The sequence below is a fragment of the Carcharodon carcharias genome (assembly GCF_017639515.1).
Source record: "Carcharodon carcharias isolate sCarCar2 chromosome 29 unlocalized genomic scaffold, sCarCar2.pri SUPER_29_unloc_2, whole genome shotgun sequence".
In the NCBI taxonomy this organism is placed as follows: domain Eukaryota; kingdom Metazoa; phylum Chordata; class Chondrichthyes; order Lamniformes; family Lamnidae; genus Carcharodon; species Carcharodon carcharias.
In genome coordinates, this window is record NW_024470665.1 from 147388 (window position 1) to 167319 (window position 19932).

At 53.0% G+C, this 19932-nt stretch overlaps 1 protein-coding gene across 1 annotated transcript; it reads left to right on the top strand.

The window, feature by feature from the left end:
- The first annotated feature begins 443 nt into the window (after positions 1–443).
- On the top strand, positions 444–16878 carry LOC121274047 (uroplakin-1a-like). Its single transcript, XM_041181184.1, has 8 exons — positions 444–506; positions 6678–6776; positions 9253–9453; positions 10162–10236; positions 11874–11984; positions 13084–13263; positions 14271–14354; positions 16721–16878. The coding sequence occupies exons 2-8, from the start codon at positions 6711–6713 to the stop codon at positions 16763–16765; spliced, it is 762 nt and encodes a 253-aa protein (XP_041037118.1). The 5' UTR covers positions 444–506; positions 6678–6710; the 3' UTR covers positions 16766–16878.
- The last annotated feature ends 3054 nt before the right edge of the window (positions 16879–19932 follow it).

The following is a 19932-nucleotide window of genomic DNA, read 5'->3' on the forward strand; positions in this document are numbered from 1 at the left end:
ACACACACTGACTCTCACTGGGGTACGTGTCCCACACACACTGACTCTCACTGGGGTACGTGTCCCAAACACACTGACTCTCACTGGGGTACGGGTCCCACACACACTGACTCTCACTGGGGTACGTGTCCCAAACACACTGACTCTCACTGGGGTACGGGTCCCACACACACTGACTCTCACTGGGGTACGGGTCCCACACACACTGATTGAAGGGGGGATTGTTGTTGGGTTTAGAGACGAGGCTGTGAGATTTAATCCAGGCTGAGATCTGGTCTGGACACAGTGTCTGGGTGTGTGAGCTGCTGCCCCTCGGTGGATTTGGACTTTGTTGCACTGTCAGTCCAGGCAGCCCCAGTCCAGGAGACCTGAGGTATCCGCACTCCACGTCTTGAATCTCCCAGCTCAGAGTGGGGAAACAGGTTGTTCAAGCTTGTTAAGCGAGAGGAGTCTGTTTCACTACTTAGGTGGTGTCATTGACTGGGAGGAGAAGCAGGTGGAAACAGGTGAGCTGGCTTTGGGGTTGCAATAAAGTGAAGAATTCATGTGTTTAGAGATAGAGGGAGTGGGTCAGCCTAAGGTGGGGAGTGGGAGAAAGAGAGTGTGGGGAAGAGAGAGAGAGAAAAGTGTGAGTGAAGGGGTGGGAGAGAGAGAGAGGGAGACTCTGGGAGCAGAAGAGTAGGGGTGGGGATGAAACCACTATTAAAATTCCCCTTTAATTAAATTTTGCAGCTACTCCAGAGTTTGGAACTCTATTTAAACTGAAATGTAAACGATGGGATTGCTGAATTTAATCTGGGTTGGTATCTCTGATTTGTGTGAAATTGGGCTCTGTCCTTGCAGAGATCTGAAGGAGTGAACACCCAGTGAACAGGCAGATCCCACTGTCTGACTGTCGTGTGGACTGTATCTCTCTCTCTGCTCTCCCTCCCTCGTATTCTAATCAAGCTTTTTAAACCTTTCACTGAGAATTCAATTCTCTCATAATTAAACTGAGGAAAGATGTGACACTTTCCCTGGCAGAGAGAGAGAGAGAGAGAGAGAGATTCTCTGATTAATCTGGAAGGGAGGGAGGGAAAGAAAAGAGATGTACTCTGATTAATTTGGAGGTGAGGAGGAGGGGGGGAGAGAGAGATTGAGACTGATTAACCTGGGGAGGGGAGAGAGAGAGAGAGAGACTCTGATTAAACCTGGGGGAGGGGAGAGAGAGAGAGAGAGACTCTGATTAACCTGGGGAGGGGAGAGAGAGAGAGAGAGACTCTGATTAACCTGGGGAGGCGGAGAGGAGAGAGAGGAGGAGACTCTGATTAACCTGGGGAGGGGAGAGAGAGAGAGAGAGACTCTTGATTACCTGGGGAGGGGAGAGAGAGAGAGAGAGACTCTGATTAACCTGGGGAGGGGAGAGAGAGAGAGAGAGACTCTGATTAACCTGGGGAGGGGAGAGAGGGAGGAGAGACTCTGATTAACCCTGGGGAGGGGAGAGGAGAGAGAGAGAGAGACTCTGATTAACCTGGGGAGGGGAGAGAGAGAGACTCTGATTAACCTGGGGAGGGGAGAGAGAGAGAGAGAGACTCTGATTAACCTGGGGAGGGGAGAGAGAGAAGAGAGAGACTCTGATTAACCTGGGGAGGAGAGAGAGAGAGAGAGAGACACTGATTACCCTGGGGAGGGGAGAGAGAGAGAGAGAGACTCTGATTAACCTGGGGAGGGGAAGAGAGAGAGAGAGAGACTCTGATTAACCTGGGGAGGGGAGAGAGAGAGAGAGAGACTCTGATTAACCTGGGGAGGGGAGAGAGAGAGAGAGAGACTCTGATTAACCTGGGGAGGGGAGAGAGAGAGAGAGAGACTCTGATTAACCTGGGGAGGGGAGAGAGGGAGAGAGAGACTCTGATTAACCTGGGGAGGGGAGAGAGAGAGAGAGAGACTCTGATTAACCTGGGGAGGGGAGAGAGAGAGAGACTCTGATTAACCTGGGGAGGGGAGAGAGAGAGAGAGAGACTCTGATTAACCTGGGGAGGGGAGAGAGAGAGAGAGAGACTCTGATTAACCTGGGGAGGGGAAGAGAGAGAGAGACTCTGATTAACCTGGGAGGGGAGAGGAGAGAGAGAGACTCTGATTAACCTGGGGAGGGGAGAGAGAGAGAGAGAGAGACTCTGATTAACCTGGGAGGGGAGAGAGAGAGAGAGAGAGACTCTGATTAACCTGGGGAGGGGAGAGAGAGAGAGAGACTCTGATTAACCTGGGAGGGAGAGAGAGAGAGAGACTCTGATTAACCTGGGGAGAGAGAGAGAGAGAGAGAGACTCTGATTAACCTGGGAGGGGAGAGAGAGAGAGAGAGGACTCTGATTAACCTGGGGAGGGGAGAGAGAGAGAGAGAGACTCTGATTAACCTGGGGGAGGGGAGAGAGAGAGAGAGAGACTCTGATTAACCTGGGGAGGGGAGAGAGAGAGAGAGAGACTCTGATTAACCTGGGGAGGGGAGAGAGGAGAGAGAGAGAGACTCTGATTAACCTGGGGAGGGGAGAGAGGGAGAGAGAGAGAGACTCTGATTAACCTGGGGAGGGGAGAGAGAGAGAGACTCTGATTAACCTGGGGAGGGGAGAGAGAGAGAGAGAGAGACTCTGATTAACCTGGGAGAGAGAGAGAGAAGACTCTGATTAACCTGGGGAGGGGAGAGAGAGAGAGAGAGAGACTCTGATTAACCTGGGGAGGAGAGAGAGAGAGACTCTGATTAACCTGGGGAGGGGAGAGAGAGAGACTCTGATTAACCTGGGGAGGGGAGAGAGAGAGAGAGAGACTCTGATTAACCTGGGGAGGGGAGAGAGAGAGAGAGAGACTCTGATTAACCTGGGGAGGGGAGAGAGAGAGAGAGAGACTCTGATTAACCTGGGAGGGGAGAGAGAGAGAGAGAGGACTCTGATTAACCTGGGGAGGGGAGAGAGAGAGAGACTCTGATTAACCTGGGGAGGGGAGAGAGAGAGAGAGAGAGACTCTGATTAACCTGGGGAGGAGAGAGAGAGAGACTCTGATTAACCTGGGGAGGGGAGAGAGAGAGAGAGAGAGACTCTGATTAACCTGGGGAGGAGAGAGAGAGAGAGAGAGACTCTGATTAACCTGGGGAGGGGAGAGAGAGAGAGAGAGGGACTCTGATTAACCTGGGGAGGGGAGAGAGAGAGAGAGAGACACTCTGATTAACCTGGGGAGGGGAGAGAGAGAGAGAGAGAGACTCTGATTAACCTGGGGAGGGAGAGAGAGAGAGAGAGAGACTCTGATTAACCTGGGGAGGGGAGAGAGAGAGAGAGAGACTCTGATTAACCTGGGAGGGGAGAGGAGAGAGAGAGGACTCTGATTAACCTGGGGAGGGGAGAGAGAGAGAGAGAGACTCTGATTAACCTGGGGAGGGGAGAGAGAGAGAGAGAGACTCTGATTAACCTGGGGAGGGGAGAGAGAGAGAGAGAGACTCTGATTAACCTGGGGAGGGGAGAGAGAGAGAGAGAGACTCTGATTAACCTGGGGAGGAGAGAGAGAGAGACTCTGATTAACCTGGGGAGGGGAGAGAGAGAGAGAGAGAGAGACTCTGATTAACCTGGGGAGGGGAGAGAGAGAGAGAGAGACTCTGATTAACCTGGGGAGGGGAGAGAGAGAGAGAGAGACTCTGATTAACCTGGGGAGGGGAGAGAGAGAGAGAGAGACTCTGATTAACCTGGGGAGGGGAGAGAGACTTTGATTAACCTGGGGAGGGGAGAGAGAGAGAGAGAGAGACTCTGATTAACCTGGGGAGAGAGAGAGAGAGAGAGACTCTGATTAACCTGGGGAGGGGAGAGAGAGAGAGAGAGACTCTGATTAACCTGGGGAGGGGAGAGAGAGAGAGAGAGAGAGACTCTGATTAACCTGGGGAGGGGAGAGAGAGAGAGAGAGAGAGAGACTCTGATTAACCTGGGGAGGGGAGAGAGAGAGAGACTCTGATTAACCTGGGGAGGGGAGAGAGAGAGAGAGAGACTCTGATTAACCTGGGGAGGGGAGAGAGAGAGAGAGAGAGACTCTGATTAACCTGGGGAGGGGAGAGAGAGAGACTCTGATTAACCTGGGGAGGGGAGAGAGAGAGAGAGAGACTCTGATTAACCTGGGGAGGGGAGAGAGAGAGAGAGAGAGACTCTGATTAACCTGGGGAGGGGAGAGAGAGAGAGAGAGACTCTGATTAACCTGGGGAGGGGAGAGAGAGAGAGAGAGACTCTGATTAACCTGGGGAGGGGAGAGAGAGAGAGAGACTCTGATTAACCTGGGGAGGGGAGAGAGAGAGAGAGAGACTCTGATTAACCTGGGGAGGGGAGAGAGAGAGAGAGAGACTCTGATTAACCTGGGGAGGGGAGAGAGAGAGAGAGAGAGACTCTGATTAACCTGGGGAGGGGAGAGAGAGAGAGAGAGAGGACTCTGATTAACCTGGGGAGGGGAGAGAGAGGGAGAGAGACTCTGATTAACCTGGGGAGGGGAGAGAGAGAGAGAGAGACTCTGATTAACCTGGGGAGGGGAGAGAGAGAGAGAGACTCTGATTAACCTGGGGAGGGGAGAGAGAGAGAGAGAGACTCTGATTAACCTGGGGAGGGAGAGAGAGAGAGAGAGACTCTGATTAACCTGGGGAGGGGAGAGAGAGAGAGAGAGACTCTGATTAACCCTGGGGAGGGGAGAGAGAGAGAGAGAGACTCTGATTAACCTGGGGAGGGGAGAGAGAGAGAGAGAGACTCTGATTAACCTGGGGAGGGGAGAGAGAGAGAGAGACTCTGATTAACCTGGGGAGGGGAGAGAGAGAGAGAGAGACTCTGATTAACCTGGGGAGGGGAGAGAGAGAGAGAGAGACTCTGATTAACCTGGGGAGGGGGGAGAGAGAGAGAGAGGACTCTGATTAACCTGGGGAGGGGAGAGAGAGAGAGAGAGAGAGACTCTGATTAACCTGGGGAGGGGAGAGAGAGAGAGAGAGAGACTCTGATTAACCTGGGGAGGGGAGAGAGAGAGAGAGAGAGAGACTCTGATTAACCTGGGGAGGGGAGAGAGAGAGAGAGAGAGAGACTCTGATTAACCTGGGGAGGGGAGAGAGAGAGAGAGAGAGACTCTGATTAACCTGGGGAGGGGAGAGAGAGAGAGAGAGACTCTGATTAACCTGGGGAGGGGAGAGAGAGAGAGAGAGAGACTCTTTTGGAAGAGTTTGTGTGAAAATGTTTGCGGTGTGGTAATTTGTGGAATTATTGATCATTTGCATATCGAGGAAGGTGAAATGTTGAACCCATTTGGCCAGCTCTCCTGGTTTGTGTGTGGAGCTGTGTGGGGTGTTGTTCGCTGATGTGTCAGGGTGGTGATTCAGATCTGCCTCATGGTTTAACAAACCTAAATTTCTCTAGCGCCTGTCACCACCTCAGGATGTCCCAAAGTGTCTCACAGACAATGAAGGACTTTGTTTTTACAGTGAGGTCACTATTGAAATGTAGGAAACAGCCAATTTGTGCACAGTAAGATCCCACAAACAGCAATGTGATAATGACACAGAATATCTTTTGGTGGGGTGGGGTGGGAGTGAGTTTCTTTTGGCGATGTTGGGTGAGGGATTAATCCATTGGGTCTTTCACATCTTCACCAACCCCTGCCCCCCCCCCCACAACTCACCACCACCATCCCGCCCAGCTCTTACTGTTCACCGAGGTTCCTCTGCCCCAAGTCCCTGGGCCAGCAAGGCATTCTCAACTGTGTGAGGGAGGGATGTCGGGACCAGAGGAGGTTACAGAGATAGGGAGGGTCCTAGGGGCTGGAGGGGGTTACAGAGATAGGGAGGGGTGTAGGGGCTGGAGGGGGTTACAGAGATAAGGAGTGTTGTAGGGGGCTGGAGGAGGTTACAAAGATAGGGAGGGGTGTAGGGGCTGGAGGAGGTTACAGAGATAGGGAGGGTTGTAGGGGCTGGAGGAGGTTACAGAGATAGGGAATGTTGTAGGAGCTGGAGGGGGTTACCGAGATAGGGAGGGTTGTAGGGACTGGAGGAGGTTACAGAGATAGGGAGGGGTGTAGGGGCTGGAGGAGGTTACAGAGATAGGGAGGGGTGTAGGGGCTGGAGGAGGTTACAGAGATAGGGAGGGGTGTAGGGGCTGGAGGAGGTTACAGAGATAGGGAGGGGTGTAGGGGCTGGAGGAGGTTACAGAGATAGGGAGGGTTGTAGGGGCTGGAGGAGGTTACAGTGATAAGGAGGTTTATAGAGAAAAGAGAAGTCTGAGGGGGTGACCTGATCGAGGTCTTTAAATGGATGAAAGGGTTTCGATGGGGTAGACGTAGAGAAGATGTTTCCACTTGTCGGAGTGAGACCAGAACTAGGGGACCATCGATATAAGATCGTCACTGATAAACCCCGTGGGGAATTCAGGAAAAACTTCTTTACCCAGCGAGTGGGGAGAATGTGGAACTCGCTCCCACAGGGAGTGGTCGAGGTGAATAGTGTCGATGTGTTTAAGGGGGAAGCTGGATAAACACATGAGGGAGAGAAAGGAATAGAAGGATATGGGGATGGGGTGAGATGGAGAAGGGGGGTGGGAGGAGGCTGGTGTGGAGCAGGAACACCAGCACGGAGCAGATGGGCTGAATGGCCTGTTTCTGTGTTGTGTTGGAAACCCCTGTTGTAACTGGTTGTTTTCTCTCCGTAGTGTGACACTCGAGTGGAAGATTGACCAGCAGAGATGGGGGAGTCCACTGCCTCACCTGTTTTCAAAGCCATCCTAATCTTTGGCAAAATAGTTATTATGGTAAGTGACATCGGACACGCAAAACATGTGTCTGTCTGTGTGTGTCTGTCTGTGTGTGTCTGTCTGTGTGTGTCTGTGTGTGTGTGTCTGTGTGTGTGTGTCTGTGTGTGTGTGTCTGTGTGTGTGTGTCTGTGTGTGTGTGTCTGTGTGTGTGTGTCTGTGTGTGTGTGTCTGTGTGTGTGTGTCCGTGTGTGTGTGTGTGTGTCCGTGTGTGTGTGTGTGTCCGTCTGCCTGCCTGTGTGTGTGTGTGTGTCCGCCTGTGTGTGTACCGATGAATGAGGGATGTATCTCTCTGGTATGTTACACAGGGGCCAGCAGTAAATGATCTCCCTCGTGCTGACATCTCTGACCTTTTTGTGAGCTGCGTTGAGGGGTTTAATGTTGGAGTGTGTCACTGGGTGGAGTGTGAACAGGTGGCTGTGTTGGTGCTGCGTCAAACTGGAATGTGCTTCCTCTGTCTGGAATGTCACCCGACAGGTTGGGGGAGCTGCTCTGGCTGTGCTAGTGTCCGTCTCCCACTCCCTGTGGGCTGGGCAAGGGTCCTCATGTCTCTGAACAGGAGCGAGGGACTCCAGGATCGGCCCACAATCTCCAGGATTAGAGGGTCAATCTCTGGGGGAACTGCTGTGTGCAACCCCGGAGAAACAGCATCATTTACCCACAAAAAAACCCACAATTTTAACACATTTTCATCTGAACATTTCTCATCACCAGATGTAAAAAAAAAAATTCAATGTGGGAGTAAATTCTGTTTGGTTTTTAGTTGAGCATCCTTCAATTAGATAATTATTTAAATTCATTCCTGGGATGTTGGTTTCGATGGCTGGGCCCAGAATTTATTGCCCATCCCTAACTGCCCCTTGAGAAGGTGCTGGGTGAGCTGCCTTCTTGAGCCGCTGCAGTCCCTGTGGTGTAGGTACACCCACAGCGCTGTTAGGGAGGGAGTTCCAGGATTTTGTCCATGTGGTGTAGGTACACCCACAGTGCTGTTAGGGAGGGAGTTCCAGGATTTTGTCCATGTGGTGTAGGTACACCCACAGCGCTGTTAGGGAGGGAGTTCCAGGATTTTGTCCATGTGGTGTAGGTACACCCACAGCGCTGTTAGGGAGGGAGTTCCAGGATTTTGTCCATGTGGTGTAGGTACACCCACAGCGCTGTTAGGGAGGGAGTTCCAGGATTTTGTCCGTGTGGTGTAGGTACACCCACAGCGCTGTTAGGGAGGGAGTTCCAGGATTTTGTCTATGTGGTGTAGGTACACCCACAGTGCTGTTAGGGAGGGAGTTCCAGGATTTTGTCCCCGTGTGGTGTAGGTACACCCACAGCGCTGTTAGGGAGGGAGTTCCAGGATTTTGTCCCCGTGTGGTGTAGGTACACCCACAGTGCTGTTAGGGAGGGAGTTCCAGGATTTTGTCCCGTGTGGTGTAGGTACACCCACAGCGCTGTTAGGGAGGGAGTTCCAGGATTTTGTCCGTGTGGTGTAGGTACACCCACAGTGCTGTTAGGGAGGGAGTTCCAGGATTTTGACCCTGTGGTGTAGGTACACCCACAGCACTGTTAGGGAAGGAGTTCCAGGATTTTGTCCGTGTGGTGTAGGTACACCCACAGCGCTGTTAGGGAGGGAGTTCCAGGATTTTGTCCCGTGTGGTGTAGGTACACCCACAGCGCTGTTAGAGAGGAGTTCCAGGATTTTGTCCGTGTGGTGTAGGTACACCCACAGTGCTGTTAGGGAGGGAGTTCCAGGATTTTGTCCGTGTGGTGTAGGTACACCCACAGTGCTGTTAGGGAGGGAGTTCCAGGATTTTGTCCGTGTGGTGTAGGTACACCCACAGCGCTGTTAGGGAGGGAGTTCCAGGATTTTGTCCCTGTGGTGTAGGTACACCCACAGCGCTGTTAGGGAAGGAGTTCCAGGATTTTGTCCCCGTGTGGTGTAGGTACACCCACAGCGCTGTTAGGGAGGGAGTTCCAGGATTTTGACCCAGCGACAGTGAAGGAACGGCCGATATATTTCCAAGTCAGGATGGTGAGTGACTTGAAGGGGAACTTCCAGGTGGGGGTGTTTGAAATTCCCCCATTTTTTTTGAAGGTTCCTATTGAATCTGCTTCCACCGCCCTTTCAGGCAGCGCCTTCCAGATCCCAACAACTCGCTGTGTCAAAACAAATTCTCCTCATCTCCCCGCCTCTGGTCCTTTTCCCCGATTCTCTTCAACCTGTGTCCCTCTGGTTACCGACCCTCCTGCCGCTGGAAACACTTTCCCCTCATCGACTCTATCCAAATCCCCCTCCCGATGTGGAACGTCCCGATTCAATCTCCCCCTTAACCTTCTCTGCTCCGAGGGGAACGATGGTGGGGAGGGAGGGATGGGGGGGGGGGTTGGGCTTGGGTGATGGTTTTGGGATCGTTGCTTGTCTCCGGTCCGGTCCGGTCCGCTCGTGTTGCCATGCCGACGTGGGTTGAAGTGTCTCCGCTCTCCGCAGCTCGCCTCCATCGCCCTGTTTGCCGAGACCATCTGGGTGGTGACCGATCAGTTCCGGGTCTACCCCATCCTGGGAGCCTCCGGTAAAGATGATGTCTTCGCCGGTGCTTGGATTGCCATCTTTACTGGCTTTGCCTTTTTCTGCCTGGCCATCTTCGGGATCTTGGCTGTCCTGAGCGAGAGCCGGACGATGGTGATCACGGTGAGTGGGGGGGAAGGGGAAGGCTGCTGGTGGGTACAGAGGAAGTGGAGTTGAGGTGGGGGGGTGGGGGCGGTGTGGTGATGGGGTTTAGCGGGATATTGGAGGCGGGGGGGGTGGTGGTGGTTTGGGCATTGGGGGGGGTTTGGGGGAATGGGGTTTGGGGACTACAGGGTGGGGGGGTGAGGATCCGACAGAGGCACAGGAAGATCCCAGACTCCCCACCCCCTACCCATCCCTGCCCTGGCCTCTGCTCCCTGAGCCTGATCTCACCCAGGGACTGAGTCACGCATGCACACGGCCTGGGATCTTCCTGTGCGAAGTGAGCTGCTCTGGGGGGGAGCGTTCCAGGGGCTAGAATTGGACTCGGGGCCACTGTGGGGAGGGAGGGAGGGTTTGGGGGGGGTGGGGGGCGGTCAGGGTTTATGCTGCAGATTCAGTGATCACCTCCAGCAACAAATGCCCCAGTGGGGTTTGGGGGAGGGGGGTGGGTTTATTGCTGGGTGGGGGGGAAGGGGGGTGGGGGGTTTTATTGCTGGGCGGGTGGTGGGGGTGGGAGGAGAAGGGGGTTTTATTGCCGGGAATGGGGGGGGAAGGGGGTTTTATTGCTGGGAAGGTGGGGGGAAGGGGGTTTTATTCCTGGGAAGGGGGTCTTATTCCTGTGTGGGGATGTTAATACTGACACTGTCGTTGTGTCTCTCCTTCCCCCAGTACCTGGTGTTAATGGTCATTGTCTACATCTTTGAATCTGCGTCCTGTATCACTGCCATCACACACCGAGATTATGTAAGTACAGGAGAATGGAACAGCTCCATCACAATAACCTGCATCAGACCTGATCTTCCTCCCTATCCAGAGAAACAATGGATCATTATTTAGATATTGGGGGCATCAAGGGGTATTGGAGAGAAAGTGGGAATATGGCGTTGAGATAGAGGGTCAGCCATGATCATATTGAATAGCAGAGCAGGTTCCTGCTCCTAGTTTCTATGTTTCTATCCCGAGTCAGAAAGGGACAGTCAGCTCAAGACTGCATTCTCAGGACATGACTGTCGCTGGCTGGGCCCAGCATTTATTGCCCATCCCTAATTGCCCCTTGAGAAGGTGGTGGGTGAGCTGCCTTCTTGAGCTGCTGCAGTCCCTGTGGTGTAGGTACACCCACGGCGCTGTTAGGGAGGGAGTTCCAGGATTTTGTCCCATGTGGTGTAGGTACACCCACGGCGCTGTTAGGGAGGGAGTTCCAGGATTTTGTCCATGTGGTGTAGGTACACCCACAGCGCTGTTAGGGAGGGAGTTCCAGGATTTTGTCCCCTGTGGTGTAGGTACACCCACAGTGCTGTTAGGGAGGGAGTTCCAGGATTTTGTCCGTGTGGTGTAGGTACACCCACAGTGCTGTTAGGGAGGGAGTTCCAGGATTTTGTCCCGTGTGGTGTAGGTACACCCACAGCGCTGTTAGGGAGGGAGTTCCAGGATTTTGTCCCCTGTGGTGTAGGTACACCCACAGTGCTGTTAGGGAGGGAGTTCCAGGATTTTGTCCGTGTGGTGTAGGTACACCCACAGTGCTGTTAGGGAGGGAGTTCCAGGATTTTGTCCCGTGTGGTGTAGGTACACCCACAGCACTGTTAGGGAGGGAGTTCCAGGATTTTGTCCCCTGTGGTGTAGGTACACCCACAGCGCTGTTAGGGAGGGAGTTCCAGGATTTTGTCCCCGTTTGGTGCAGGTACACCCACAGTGCTGTTAGGGAGGGAGTTCCAGGATTTTGTCCATGTGGTGTAGGTACACCCACAGCGCTGTTAGGGAGGGAGTTCCAGGATTTTGCCCGTGTGGTGTAGGTACACCCACAGCGCTGTTAGGGAGGGAGTTCCAGGATTTTGTCCCATGTGGTATAGGTACACCCACAGCGCTGTTAGGGAGGGAGTTCCAGGATTTTGCCCGTGTGGTGTAGGTACACCCACAGCGCTGTTAGGGAGGGGGTTCCAGGATTTTGACCCAGCGACAGTGAAGGAACGGCCGATAAATTTCCAAGTCAGGATGGTGAGTGACTTGGAGGGGAACTTCCAGGTGGTGGTGTTCCCCATGTGTCTGCTGCCCTTGTCCTTCTAGATGGTAGAGGTCGTGGGTTTGGAAGGTGCTGTTGAAGGAGCCTTGGTGAGTTGCTGCAGTGCATCTTGTAGATGGTACACACACTGCTGCTACTGTGCATCGGTGGTGGAGGGAGTGAATGTTGAAGATGGTGACTTGGGTGCCAATGAAGGGAGAGGCAGTCTCCGTTGTACAAGAGGGTGTTGGGTCAGGGGAGGGGAGCGTGTTGATGTCTGAATGGGGGTGGAGGTGTTGGGCCCCTGATGGTGCCACTCGGAGCCAGTTGGCTCACCCCTGGTGAAACTCGCTCACTGAACCCCCTTTTGTCCCCAACTCCACAGCTCACTTCAAATCCTAACTTTGTGATGAAGCAGATGTTGCAGTTTTATGGTGACTCATCCTCGAACTCAGGCCGTGATCTCACCGCCATGTGGAACCACGTCATGCCCCAGGTAAGGGGAACGATGCAGAGTCTGGAACTACCCCCATGTCCCAAAGGGCCGGTCTTCTCTATGACCGCACAACCCGGAGGGAAGGAGCAATCGGACATTGTCGGAGGGCGGACATTAGCGCCAGAGGTTACCGGGGACCTCTGACCCCACCATCGTGGGAATCCGAGGGATGAGTTTGGGAATCAGCAGGAATAAACTCTCAATTTATATTCCTGTTACACAGGGACAGGAGGAGGCCCATTCTGTCCCCTCGAGCCTGTTACACAGCGACAGGAGGAGGCCTATTCAGGGGGATGTGTGATTTTGTGGGGGGGGGGAGGGGTGGGGACGTGTGATTTTTGGGGGAGAAACGTATGATTTTTTTGGGGGTGGGGGGGAGGGGACTCCTGCACGCCCTCAGTGCTCCTAGCTTTTGGTTGGCAGGTTAACATGAGTTTGTCCAAACCCTGATACCCTCCCGGTGGTCACGTTATGGGATGTGTGAAGGGAGTAACGTGTTCGTCCCTCCAAACTTTCACATGCGGAGCGGAGAAGGTTAATGGGGAGATTGAATCGGGGCGTCTGACATCAGGAGTGGGGTCTGGATAGAGTCGATGAGGAGAAAGTGTTTCCAGTGGCAGGAGGGTCGGTAACCAGAGGGACACAGATTGAAGAGAATCGGGGAAAGGACCAGAGGGGGGAGATGAGGAGGATTTTGTTTTGACACAGCGAGTTGTTGTGATCTGGAAGGCGCTGCCTGAAAGGGCGGTGGAAGCAGATTCAATAGGAACTTTCAAAAAAAGGGGGGGAATTGGAGAAATACTCGAAGGGGGAAAATTTGCAGGTCTGTGGGGGGGAAAGAGCAGGGGGGGGTAGATTGGGGACTAATTGAATAGATCTTTCAAAGAGCCAGCACGGGAACGATGGGCTGAATGGCCTCCTCATGTACAGTGAGAGTGTATGATTTCTCTGTCCTTCAGTTGTGGGAATGAAATTAGCAGTTTACCCTAACAGCATCAAACCATTCGCCTCCCTCTGCTTACTTCAGGCAGGGGGAGAGAGAGCGCTGTGTGTGTGTGTGTGTTCCTTAATCTCTCTCTCGCTGTCCCTCCCTCTCCAGGAGCAATGCTGCGGTTCGACTGGACCCGGGGACTGGATCAAGTACACTTCCTCCTTCCGAGAGAGTTTCAATGAGACTGTTGCACCCTGGCCATTTCAGTGCTGTAAGAGGAATGCCAACTCGGAAATCATCAGCCAAGAGGGATGTGTTGTTGGTCACCAGGACTTCTTGTATCACAAGGTGATTCTATTGGCTCAGGACACGCCGGGGGTGGGGGGTGGGGGGTGGGGGTGGGGGGGGTGCGGGGAGGGGTGTTCCCCTCCTGCCTGTTGGGGACGGGCCTACGACCCTTGTTCTGCCTTCACTCCCCCGACCCGCTTCCTTGTCAATGACCGTCAGCCACTGCTCTTCCCTTCCAAATTCTCTTCCTTCCGCCTCATGATCTTCATCTGTCTGTGTTGTACCATCTACTGCAGTCGTTCCTATTCCTTTCCCCATTCGGATATCTCTGCGTCCACTGTCACCCCGAGACCCGGCTATTCCAATGCTCTTCTGACCAGCCTGCATAATTCCACCCTCTGTATGCTTCACCTCGTCTCGATCTGTGCGGCCAGGCACTGAGCCCCTCCCTGTATCCTAACTCACGTACTGAGTCTCGTCCCCCCATCATCACCTAGCACTCGCTGACGACACCAGCCTCCCAGTCGGACATAGCCTCGACTTAAGATTCTCATTTTCACATCCATCCATGGCCCCCTCCCTATCTCAACCTTAACCTCCTCCAGCCCCTACGACCCTCCCTATCTCTGTAACCTCCTCCAGCCCCTACAACCCTCCCTATCTCTGTAACCTCCTCCAGCCCCTACATCCCTCCCTATCTCTGTAACCTCCTCCAGCCCCTACACCCCTCCCTATCTCTGTAACCTCCTCCAGCCCTTACGACCCTCCCCGTCTCTGTAACCTCCTCCAATTCCAGCCTCTTGACCATCCCCCAATTCCCATCACTCCACCATTGGAGGCCGTTGGTTGGGGGGGGGGGTCCTAAGCTCTGGAATTCCCTCTCTCGACATCTTCATCTGTGCCTCGAAGGCGCTCCTTAAAAACTGACCTCATTGAGTAAGCTTTGAGTCACTTGTCCTGCTCTCTCATTACGTATTGGTGTTGTTTCTGACTGGTGCTCCTGTGACACACCTTGGGACTTTTTTTTTGAATTTACTCTAATGTAAAGTATTGTTTTCCCCCCTCAGGGTTGTTTTGATTACTTCAGCACTGCAATCAACAGCTATGCTTGGGGTGTGGCGTGGTATGGCTTTGCCATTCTCATGTGGACGGTATGTGCACAGACCTGTTAGTTACAGAGTCCGTTCTCTGCCAGGGTTTTGGCATTGTGTTCAGGGGCTTTAGTCATAAGAGCTGCTGTCTTTCCATTCCCTTGAAGACATTTTTTTAAGACGCTGTCTCTTTAAGGCTCTCTCTCTCTCCTCCCTCCCCCCCAGTTGCTTTTCACAGACTGGATGAAGGGTTATAGTGGGGGTTCACCAGGCGTTGGTGTTGGTACCACTGCCTTTCTTGCCTTCTTGAGCCGCTGCAGTCCCTGTGGTGTAGGTACACCCACAGCGCTGTTAGGGAGGGAGTTCCAGGATTTTGTCCATGTGGTGTAGGTACACCCACAGTGCTGTTAGGGAAGGAGTTCCAGGATTTTGTCCCTGTGGTGTAGGTACATCTACAGCGCTGTTAGGGAGGGAGTTCCAGGATTTTGTCCGTGTGGTGTAGGTACACCCACAGCGCTGTTAGGGAGGGAGTTCCAGGATTTTGTCCCTGTGGTGTAGGTACACACACAGCGCTGTTAGGGAGGGAGTTCCAGGATTTTGTCCCTGTGGTGTAGGTACACCCACAGTGCTGTTAGGGAGGGAGTTCCAGGATTTTGTCCGTGTGGTGTAGGTACACCCACAGTGCTGTTAGGGAGGGAGTTCCAGGATTTTGTCCCTGTGGTGTAGGTACACCCACAGTGCTGTTAGGGAGGGAGTTCCAGGATTTTGTCCGTGTGGTGTAGGTACACCCACGGCGCTGTTAGGGAGGGAGTTCCAGGATTTTGTCCCTGTGGTGTAGGTACACCCACAGTGCTGTTAGGGAGGGAGTTCCAGGATTTTGTCCGTGTGGTGTAGGTACACCCACAGCGCTGTTAGGGAGGGAGTTCCAGGATTTTGTCCCTGTGGTGTAGGTACACCCACGGCGCTGTTAGGGAGGGAGTTCCAGGATTTTGTCCCAGCGACAGTGAAGGAACGGCCGATATATTTCCAGTGACCTAGACCCCTGTTGTACAGGGCACAATTTCAAAGTCTGTGTTGTCGGGGGGGATACACAACTCTGAAGCTTTGTGAACTGTGAGGACAATAGCCAAAGGTTTGAACAGCACATGGGCTGGTGGAATGGGTGGACACGAGGCAGACAAATTTTAATAGAGAGACACGTGAAATGATTCATTTTGGTAGGAAGAACATGGAGAGACAATAGAGAATAAAGGGTACAAATTCTAAAGGGGGTGCAGGAACCGAGGGACCTGGGGGTACATGTGTACAAATCATTAAAGGTGGCAGGACAGGCGGAGAGAGCTGTTAATAAAGCCCATGTAGTATCCTAGGCTTCATTAATAGGGGCGTAGAGTACAAGAGCAAAGGAGGTTATGTTAAACCTGTGTAAAACCCTGGCTCAGCACCAACTAGAGTATTGTGTCCAGTTCTGGGCTCCGCACTTTAGGAAGGATGTGAAGGCTTTAGAGAGAGAGAGAGAGAGTGTGGAAAAGATTCACGAGAATGGTTCCAGGGATGAGGAATTTTAGTTCCGGGGATAGATCGGGGAAGCTGGGACTGTTCTCCTTGGAGGAGAGAAGCTCGAGAGGAGATTTGATCGAGGCGTTCGAAACCATGAGGGGTCTGGGACAGAGTCGATCGGGGTGGTGGGGGGGGCGCAGACTGTCCCCCATTGGGGGGGGAAGGTTGGAGAACCAGAGGGACACGGGTTGAAGGGTGATCGGTAAAAGCAGCAACGGCGACATGAGGAGAAACTCTTTCAGGCAGCGAGCGGTTAGGATCCGGAACGTTCCGCCCGAGAGTGTGCGGGGGAGGCTGATTCAATCGAGGGTTTCGAGAGGGGATTGGATGGTTATCTGTTTAAATGTGCAGGGTCACAGGGAGAAAGTGGGGTGTGTGTGTGTGTGTGTGTCTGTGTGTGTCTGTGTCTCTGTCTCTCTCTCTCTCTCTTGGAGAGAGCCAGCACAGATGCAATGGACTGAATGGCCTCCTTCTGTGCTGTATTCAGTCACCTGGCAGTAAAACTGGAACTGATTGGACTTTGCCCTGATCCCCCAACAACAACACCACCACCCCCCCCACCCGCACCGTCCTGTGCAGAATGGATCTTTGCTGCATTATAACAGGACTGAGTGATGGTGAGAGAGGGAGATAGGAGGGAGTCCCATCGTACCTGACCATGGCTGTGTGTGTGTGTGTGTGTGTGTGCGTGTGCGTCTCCAACAATGTGTGTTTGCTCCCTAACCCCACACTGCAGCCATTCACCCCCCCCCCCCCCCACCGAGAGAGTCTGATACAGGTGCCCGTCGAATGAGAATCGGTTTACAGACTAACAGTGATTCTGACACGTCAAACCGGATTAACTCTGTTCTCTCTCTCTCCCTCAGTTTGTGGTCCTGCTCCTGACTATGTATTATCTCACCACCCTGTAAAACATCACCCACCCAGAGGCGTGCTGACCAGTTGAGATGTGTACACACGAGGCCGGAGATCTGGACTCCTGCATATTTAATGCTAAGAAATGATTGTTTTGTCTGGTTTGTGCGTACATCCGTTTTGACGCTCGATTAATCCTCAATCACTGCTTTATCCAAATCCGGGGGGGGTGGGGGGGGGGGTGACCACCTGGGCTCCTGTTACATGGGACAGACTGTCAATCGAGACAGTTAAACTACAAAACTCACGCTAACGTCCCCTCCAGGGCTTTGCTCACCCAGCCCCTTTGGGAGAGGGTGGGGGGGTGGTGGGTAGAGAGTGGCTGGGGGTGGTGGGGGTGAGATTCTCTGTCTGTCTGTCTGTCTGTCTGTCAACAACCCCTAATGCTCCAGACTGGTTTTCACCCACCTCCAGAATGAAGCGGGGTTGACATCAGGAGTAATGCTGGACTAGGTTAGGATTTAATGTGGTTGGATATTGATTAATTCACCCACGCTGATCTATGATGCTGATTGAGAGATATATATATATATATATATATTTTTTTTTAAATATAACCTTGCTTTTTGAGAGGATAGTAATTGTACAGTGACTCCATTGTATGAAGGGCTCTGGGAAGCAGGGTAGAGAGTGTCAGCATCCAGATTTCACTCGATGAATACTCCACTTTGTGTATCTAAGGCAAAACAAACATTTTTTTTTTGTCTGCTGGGTTCACACATTGTAGTTTTAAATGCTTGTACATTTCATGTAAACCATTAAACTTTTCCACAACGACTGATGGTTTCCAGTGGGAGTTGCTCTGGGAGCTGGATCTCCGATCGGGGTTCGGGACTCTGGTTGTTACACCTCCCCGCTTTAGGCCAATCGACTGGTTTTCAGATCCCGTCTCTCGGGAGGCAAGGGGGGGGGGGGGCGGTGGAGAGAGAGAGAGAGAGAGAGAGATCCAGTTTCTTTGTTCTCAGGATGTGGACATCACTGGCAGGGCCAACATTTCTTACCCAGACAGAGGAAGGAGCCAATGGTTAAAAGTAAAACACTGGGGGATGCTGGAAATCTGAAACAACAGCAATAGAAATAGCTGGAAAATCTCAGCCGGTCTGACAGCCTCTGCGGAGAGAGACCCAGTTAACGTTACGAGTCCGTATGACTCCTCTTCACGGGGGGGGGAGGGGTGTGAAGGGCCTGTTCACACATCATGTAGGACAGGCCAGCTAACGCCAGCAGGTTTCCTTCTTGGGCGTGTTGATGCTGCCAATCCCATGGCCATCGTTTCACTAGCCCACCCGGTTCCGGAGCCTGTGCCCCGATTCTAAACTTGTGCTTCCTCAGGACAGTTCAGGGCCCCTCTGGGTTTAGCCTCAGGCCCTGCTGTGTCCTGAAACTGTTCTTGCTCCTCCTGCGTCTCTGAAACCCCCACCAACCCCCACCCCACCCAGCCCCTGCTCCAAGTGCTGTTTGAAATGAGGTTGCTTTGGTCTGTTTAAGGTGTACTCGCTTCAGCTCATCGGCTACATTAACACTCACCACCTCAGATTTAAAATGTCAGCAACAGGGACGGGGATTAATCCAAGTGTCGAATGGGACACTGTCCTTTCTATCGGTGGGTGGAGGGGACTAGAATACAAGGGGGTAGAAATCCTGCTTCATCTGTACAAAGCACTGGTTAGACCGCACCTGGAGTCACTGTGAACTGTTCTGGGACCCACACCTTGGGGAGGATGTACTGACCTCAGAGAGAGACAGAGAGAGAAACACACAGAGAGCGATGTGTCGATTTACCAGAATGAGACCGGGACTCCAAGGGTTAAATTACGAGGAGAGATTAAACACAAACTAGGCTCGGATTCCCCGAAATTTAGCAGGTTCCGGGGGGATTTGACCGAAGGTTTGAAGTTATTAAGGGGGAACGGATAGGGGTCGATAGAGGGAAAGTCTTTCCGCAGGTTGGGGGGAGCAGGGGGGAGTCTGGGAGGAGGGGGCAGAGTCTAAAAATGAGAGGCTGATCTTTCAGGAGCGAAATTAGGAAAGATTTCTACACACGCGGACGGGGAGAAGTTTCAATTCTCTTCCCCGAACGGAAATTGAACGACTGGAAATTTTAAATATGAGAGATTTTTGTTATCCAAAGGGGATATTAAGGGACATGGGTAAAGCTGGGTGTGTGGAGTGAGGACAGAGAGCAGCCATGATCTGATTGAATGGAGGAACAGACTCGAGGGGCTGAATGGCCACCTCCTCTTCCTGTGTTCCATCTGTGCCAATGCTGCCTCCAGACTCGACTACTCTGACATGTTCCTCTCATCTTCCACTCTCCATAAACTGGAGCTCCTCACAGTCTGCTGTCCCCATACCCTAACTCACTAAGTCCTGTTCACCGACCCACTCTGTATCACTCACTGACTTACACTGGTCTGGCAACACCTCCATTCGGAAATTCTCATCCTTGTTTACAAAGCACTGCTCAGCACCCTCTCCCTGTCTCTGTAAGCTCGTCCAGCCCCTACAACCCTCCCTATCTCTGTAACCTCCTCCAGCCCCTACACCCCTCCCTATCTCTGTAACCTCCTCCAGCCCCTACAACCCTCCCTATCTCTGTAACCTCCTCCAGCCCCTACACCTCTCCCTGTCTCTGTAACCTCCTCCAGCCCCTACACCCCTCCCTATCTCTGTAACCTCCTCCAGCCCCTACACCTGTCCCTATCTCTGTAACCTCCTCCAGCCTCTACAACTCTCCCTGTCTCTGTAACCCCCTCCAGCCCCTACACCCCTCCCTGTCTCTGTAACCTCCTCCAGCCCCTACAACCCTCCCTATCTCTGTAACCTCCTCCAGCCCCTACACCTCTCCCTGTCTCTGTAACCTCCTCCAGCCCCTACACCCCTCCCTATCTCTGTAACCTCCTCCAGCCCCTAAACCCCTCCCTATCTCTGTAACCTCCTCCAGCCCCTACACCTCTCCCTGTCTCTGTAACCTCCTCCAGCCCCTACACCTCTCCCTATCTCTGTAACCTCCTCCAGCCCCTACACCCCTCCCTATCTCTGTAACCTCCTCCAGCCCCTACAACACTCCCTATCTCTGTAACCTCCTCCAGCCCCTACAACCCTCCCTATCTCTGTAACCTCCTCCAGCCCCTACACCTCTCCCTGTCTCTGTAACCTCCTC

Excerpts from the sequence above, each read along its gene's own strand:
- LOC121274047 (XM_041181184.1), top strand. The coding sequence starts at position 6,711 with ATGGGGGAGTCCACTGCCTCACCTGTTTTCAAAGCCATCCTAATCTTT. Across the intron at positions 6,777-9,252 it reads TTGGCAAAATAGTTATTATG|CTCGCCTCCATCGCCCTGTT; the intron begins GTAAGTGACATC and ends CGCTCTCCGCAG. Across the intron at positions 10,237-11,873 it reads CCATCACACACCGAGATTAT|CTCACTTCAAATCCTAACTT; the intron begins GTAAGTACAGGA and ends CCAACTCCACAG.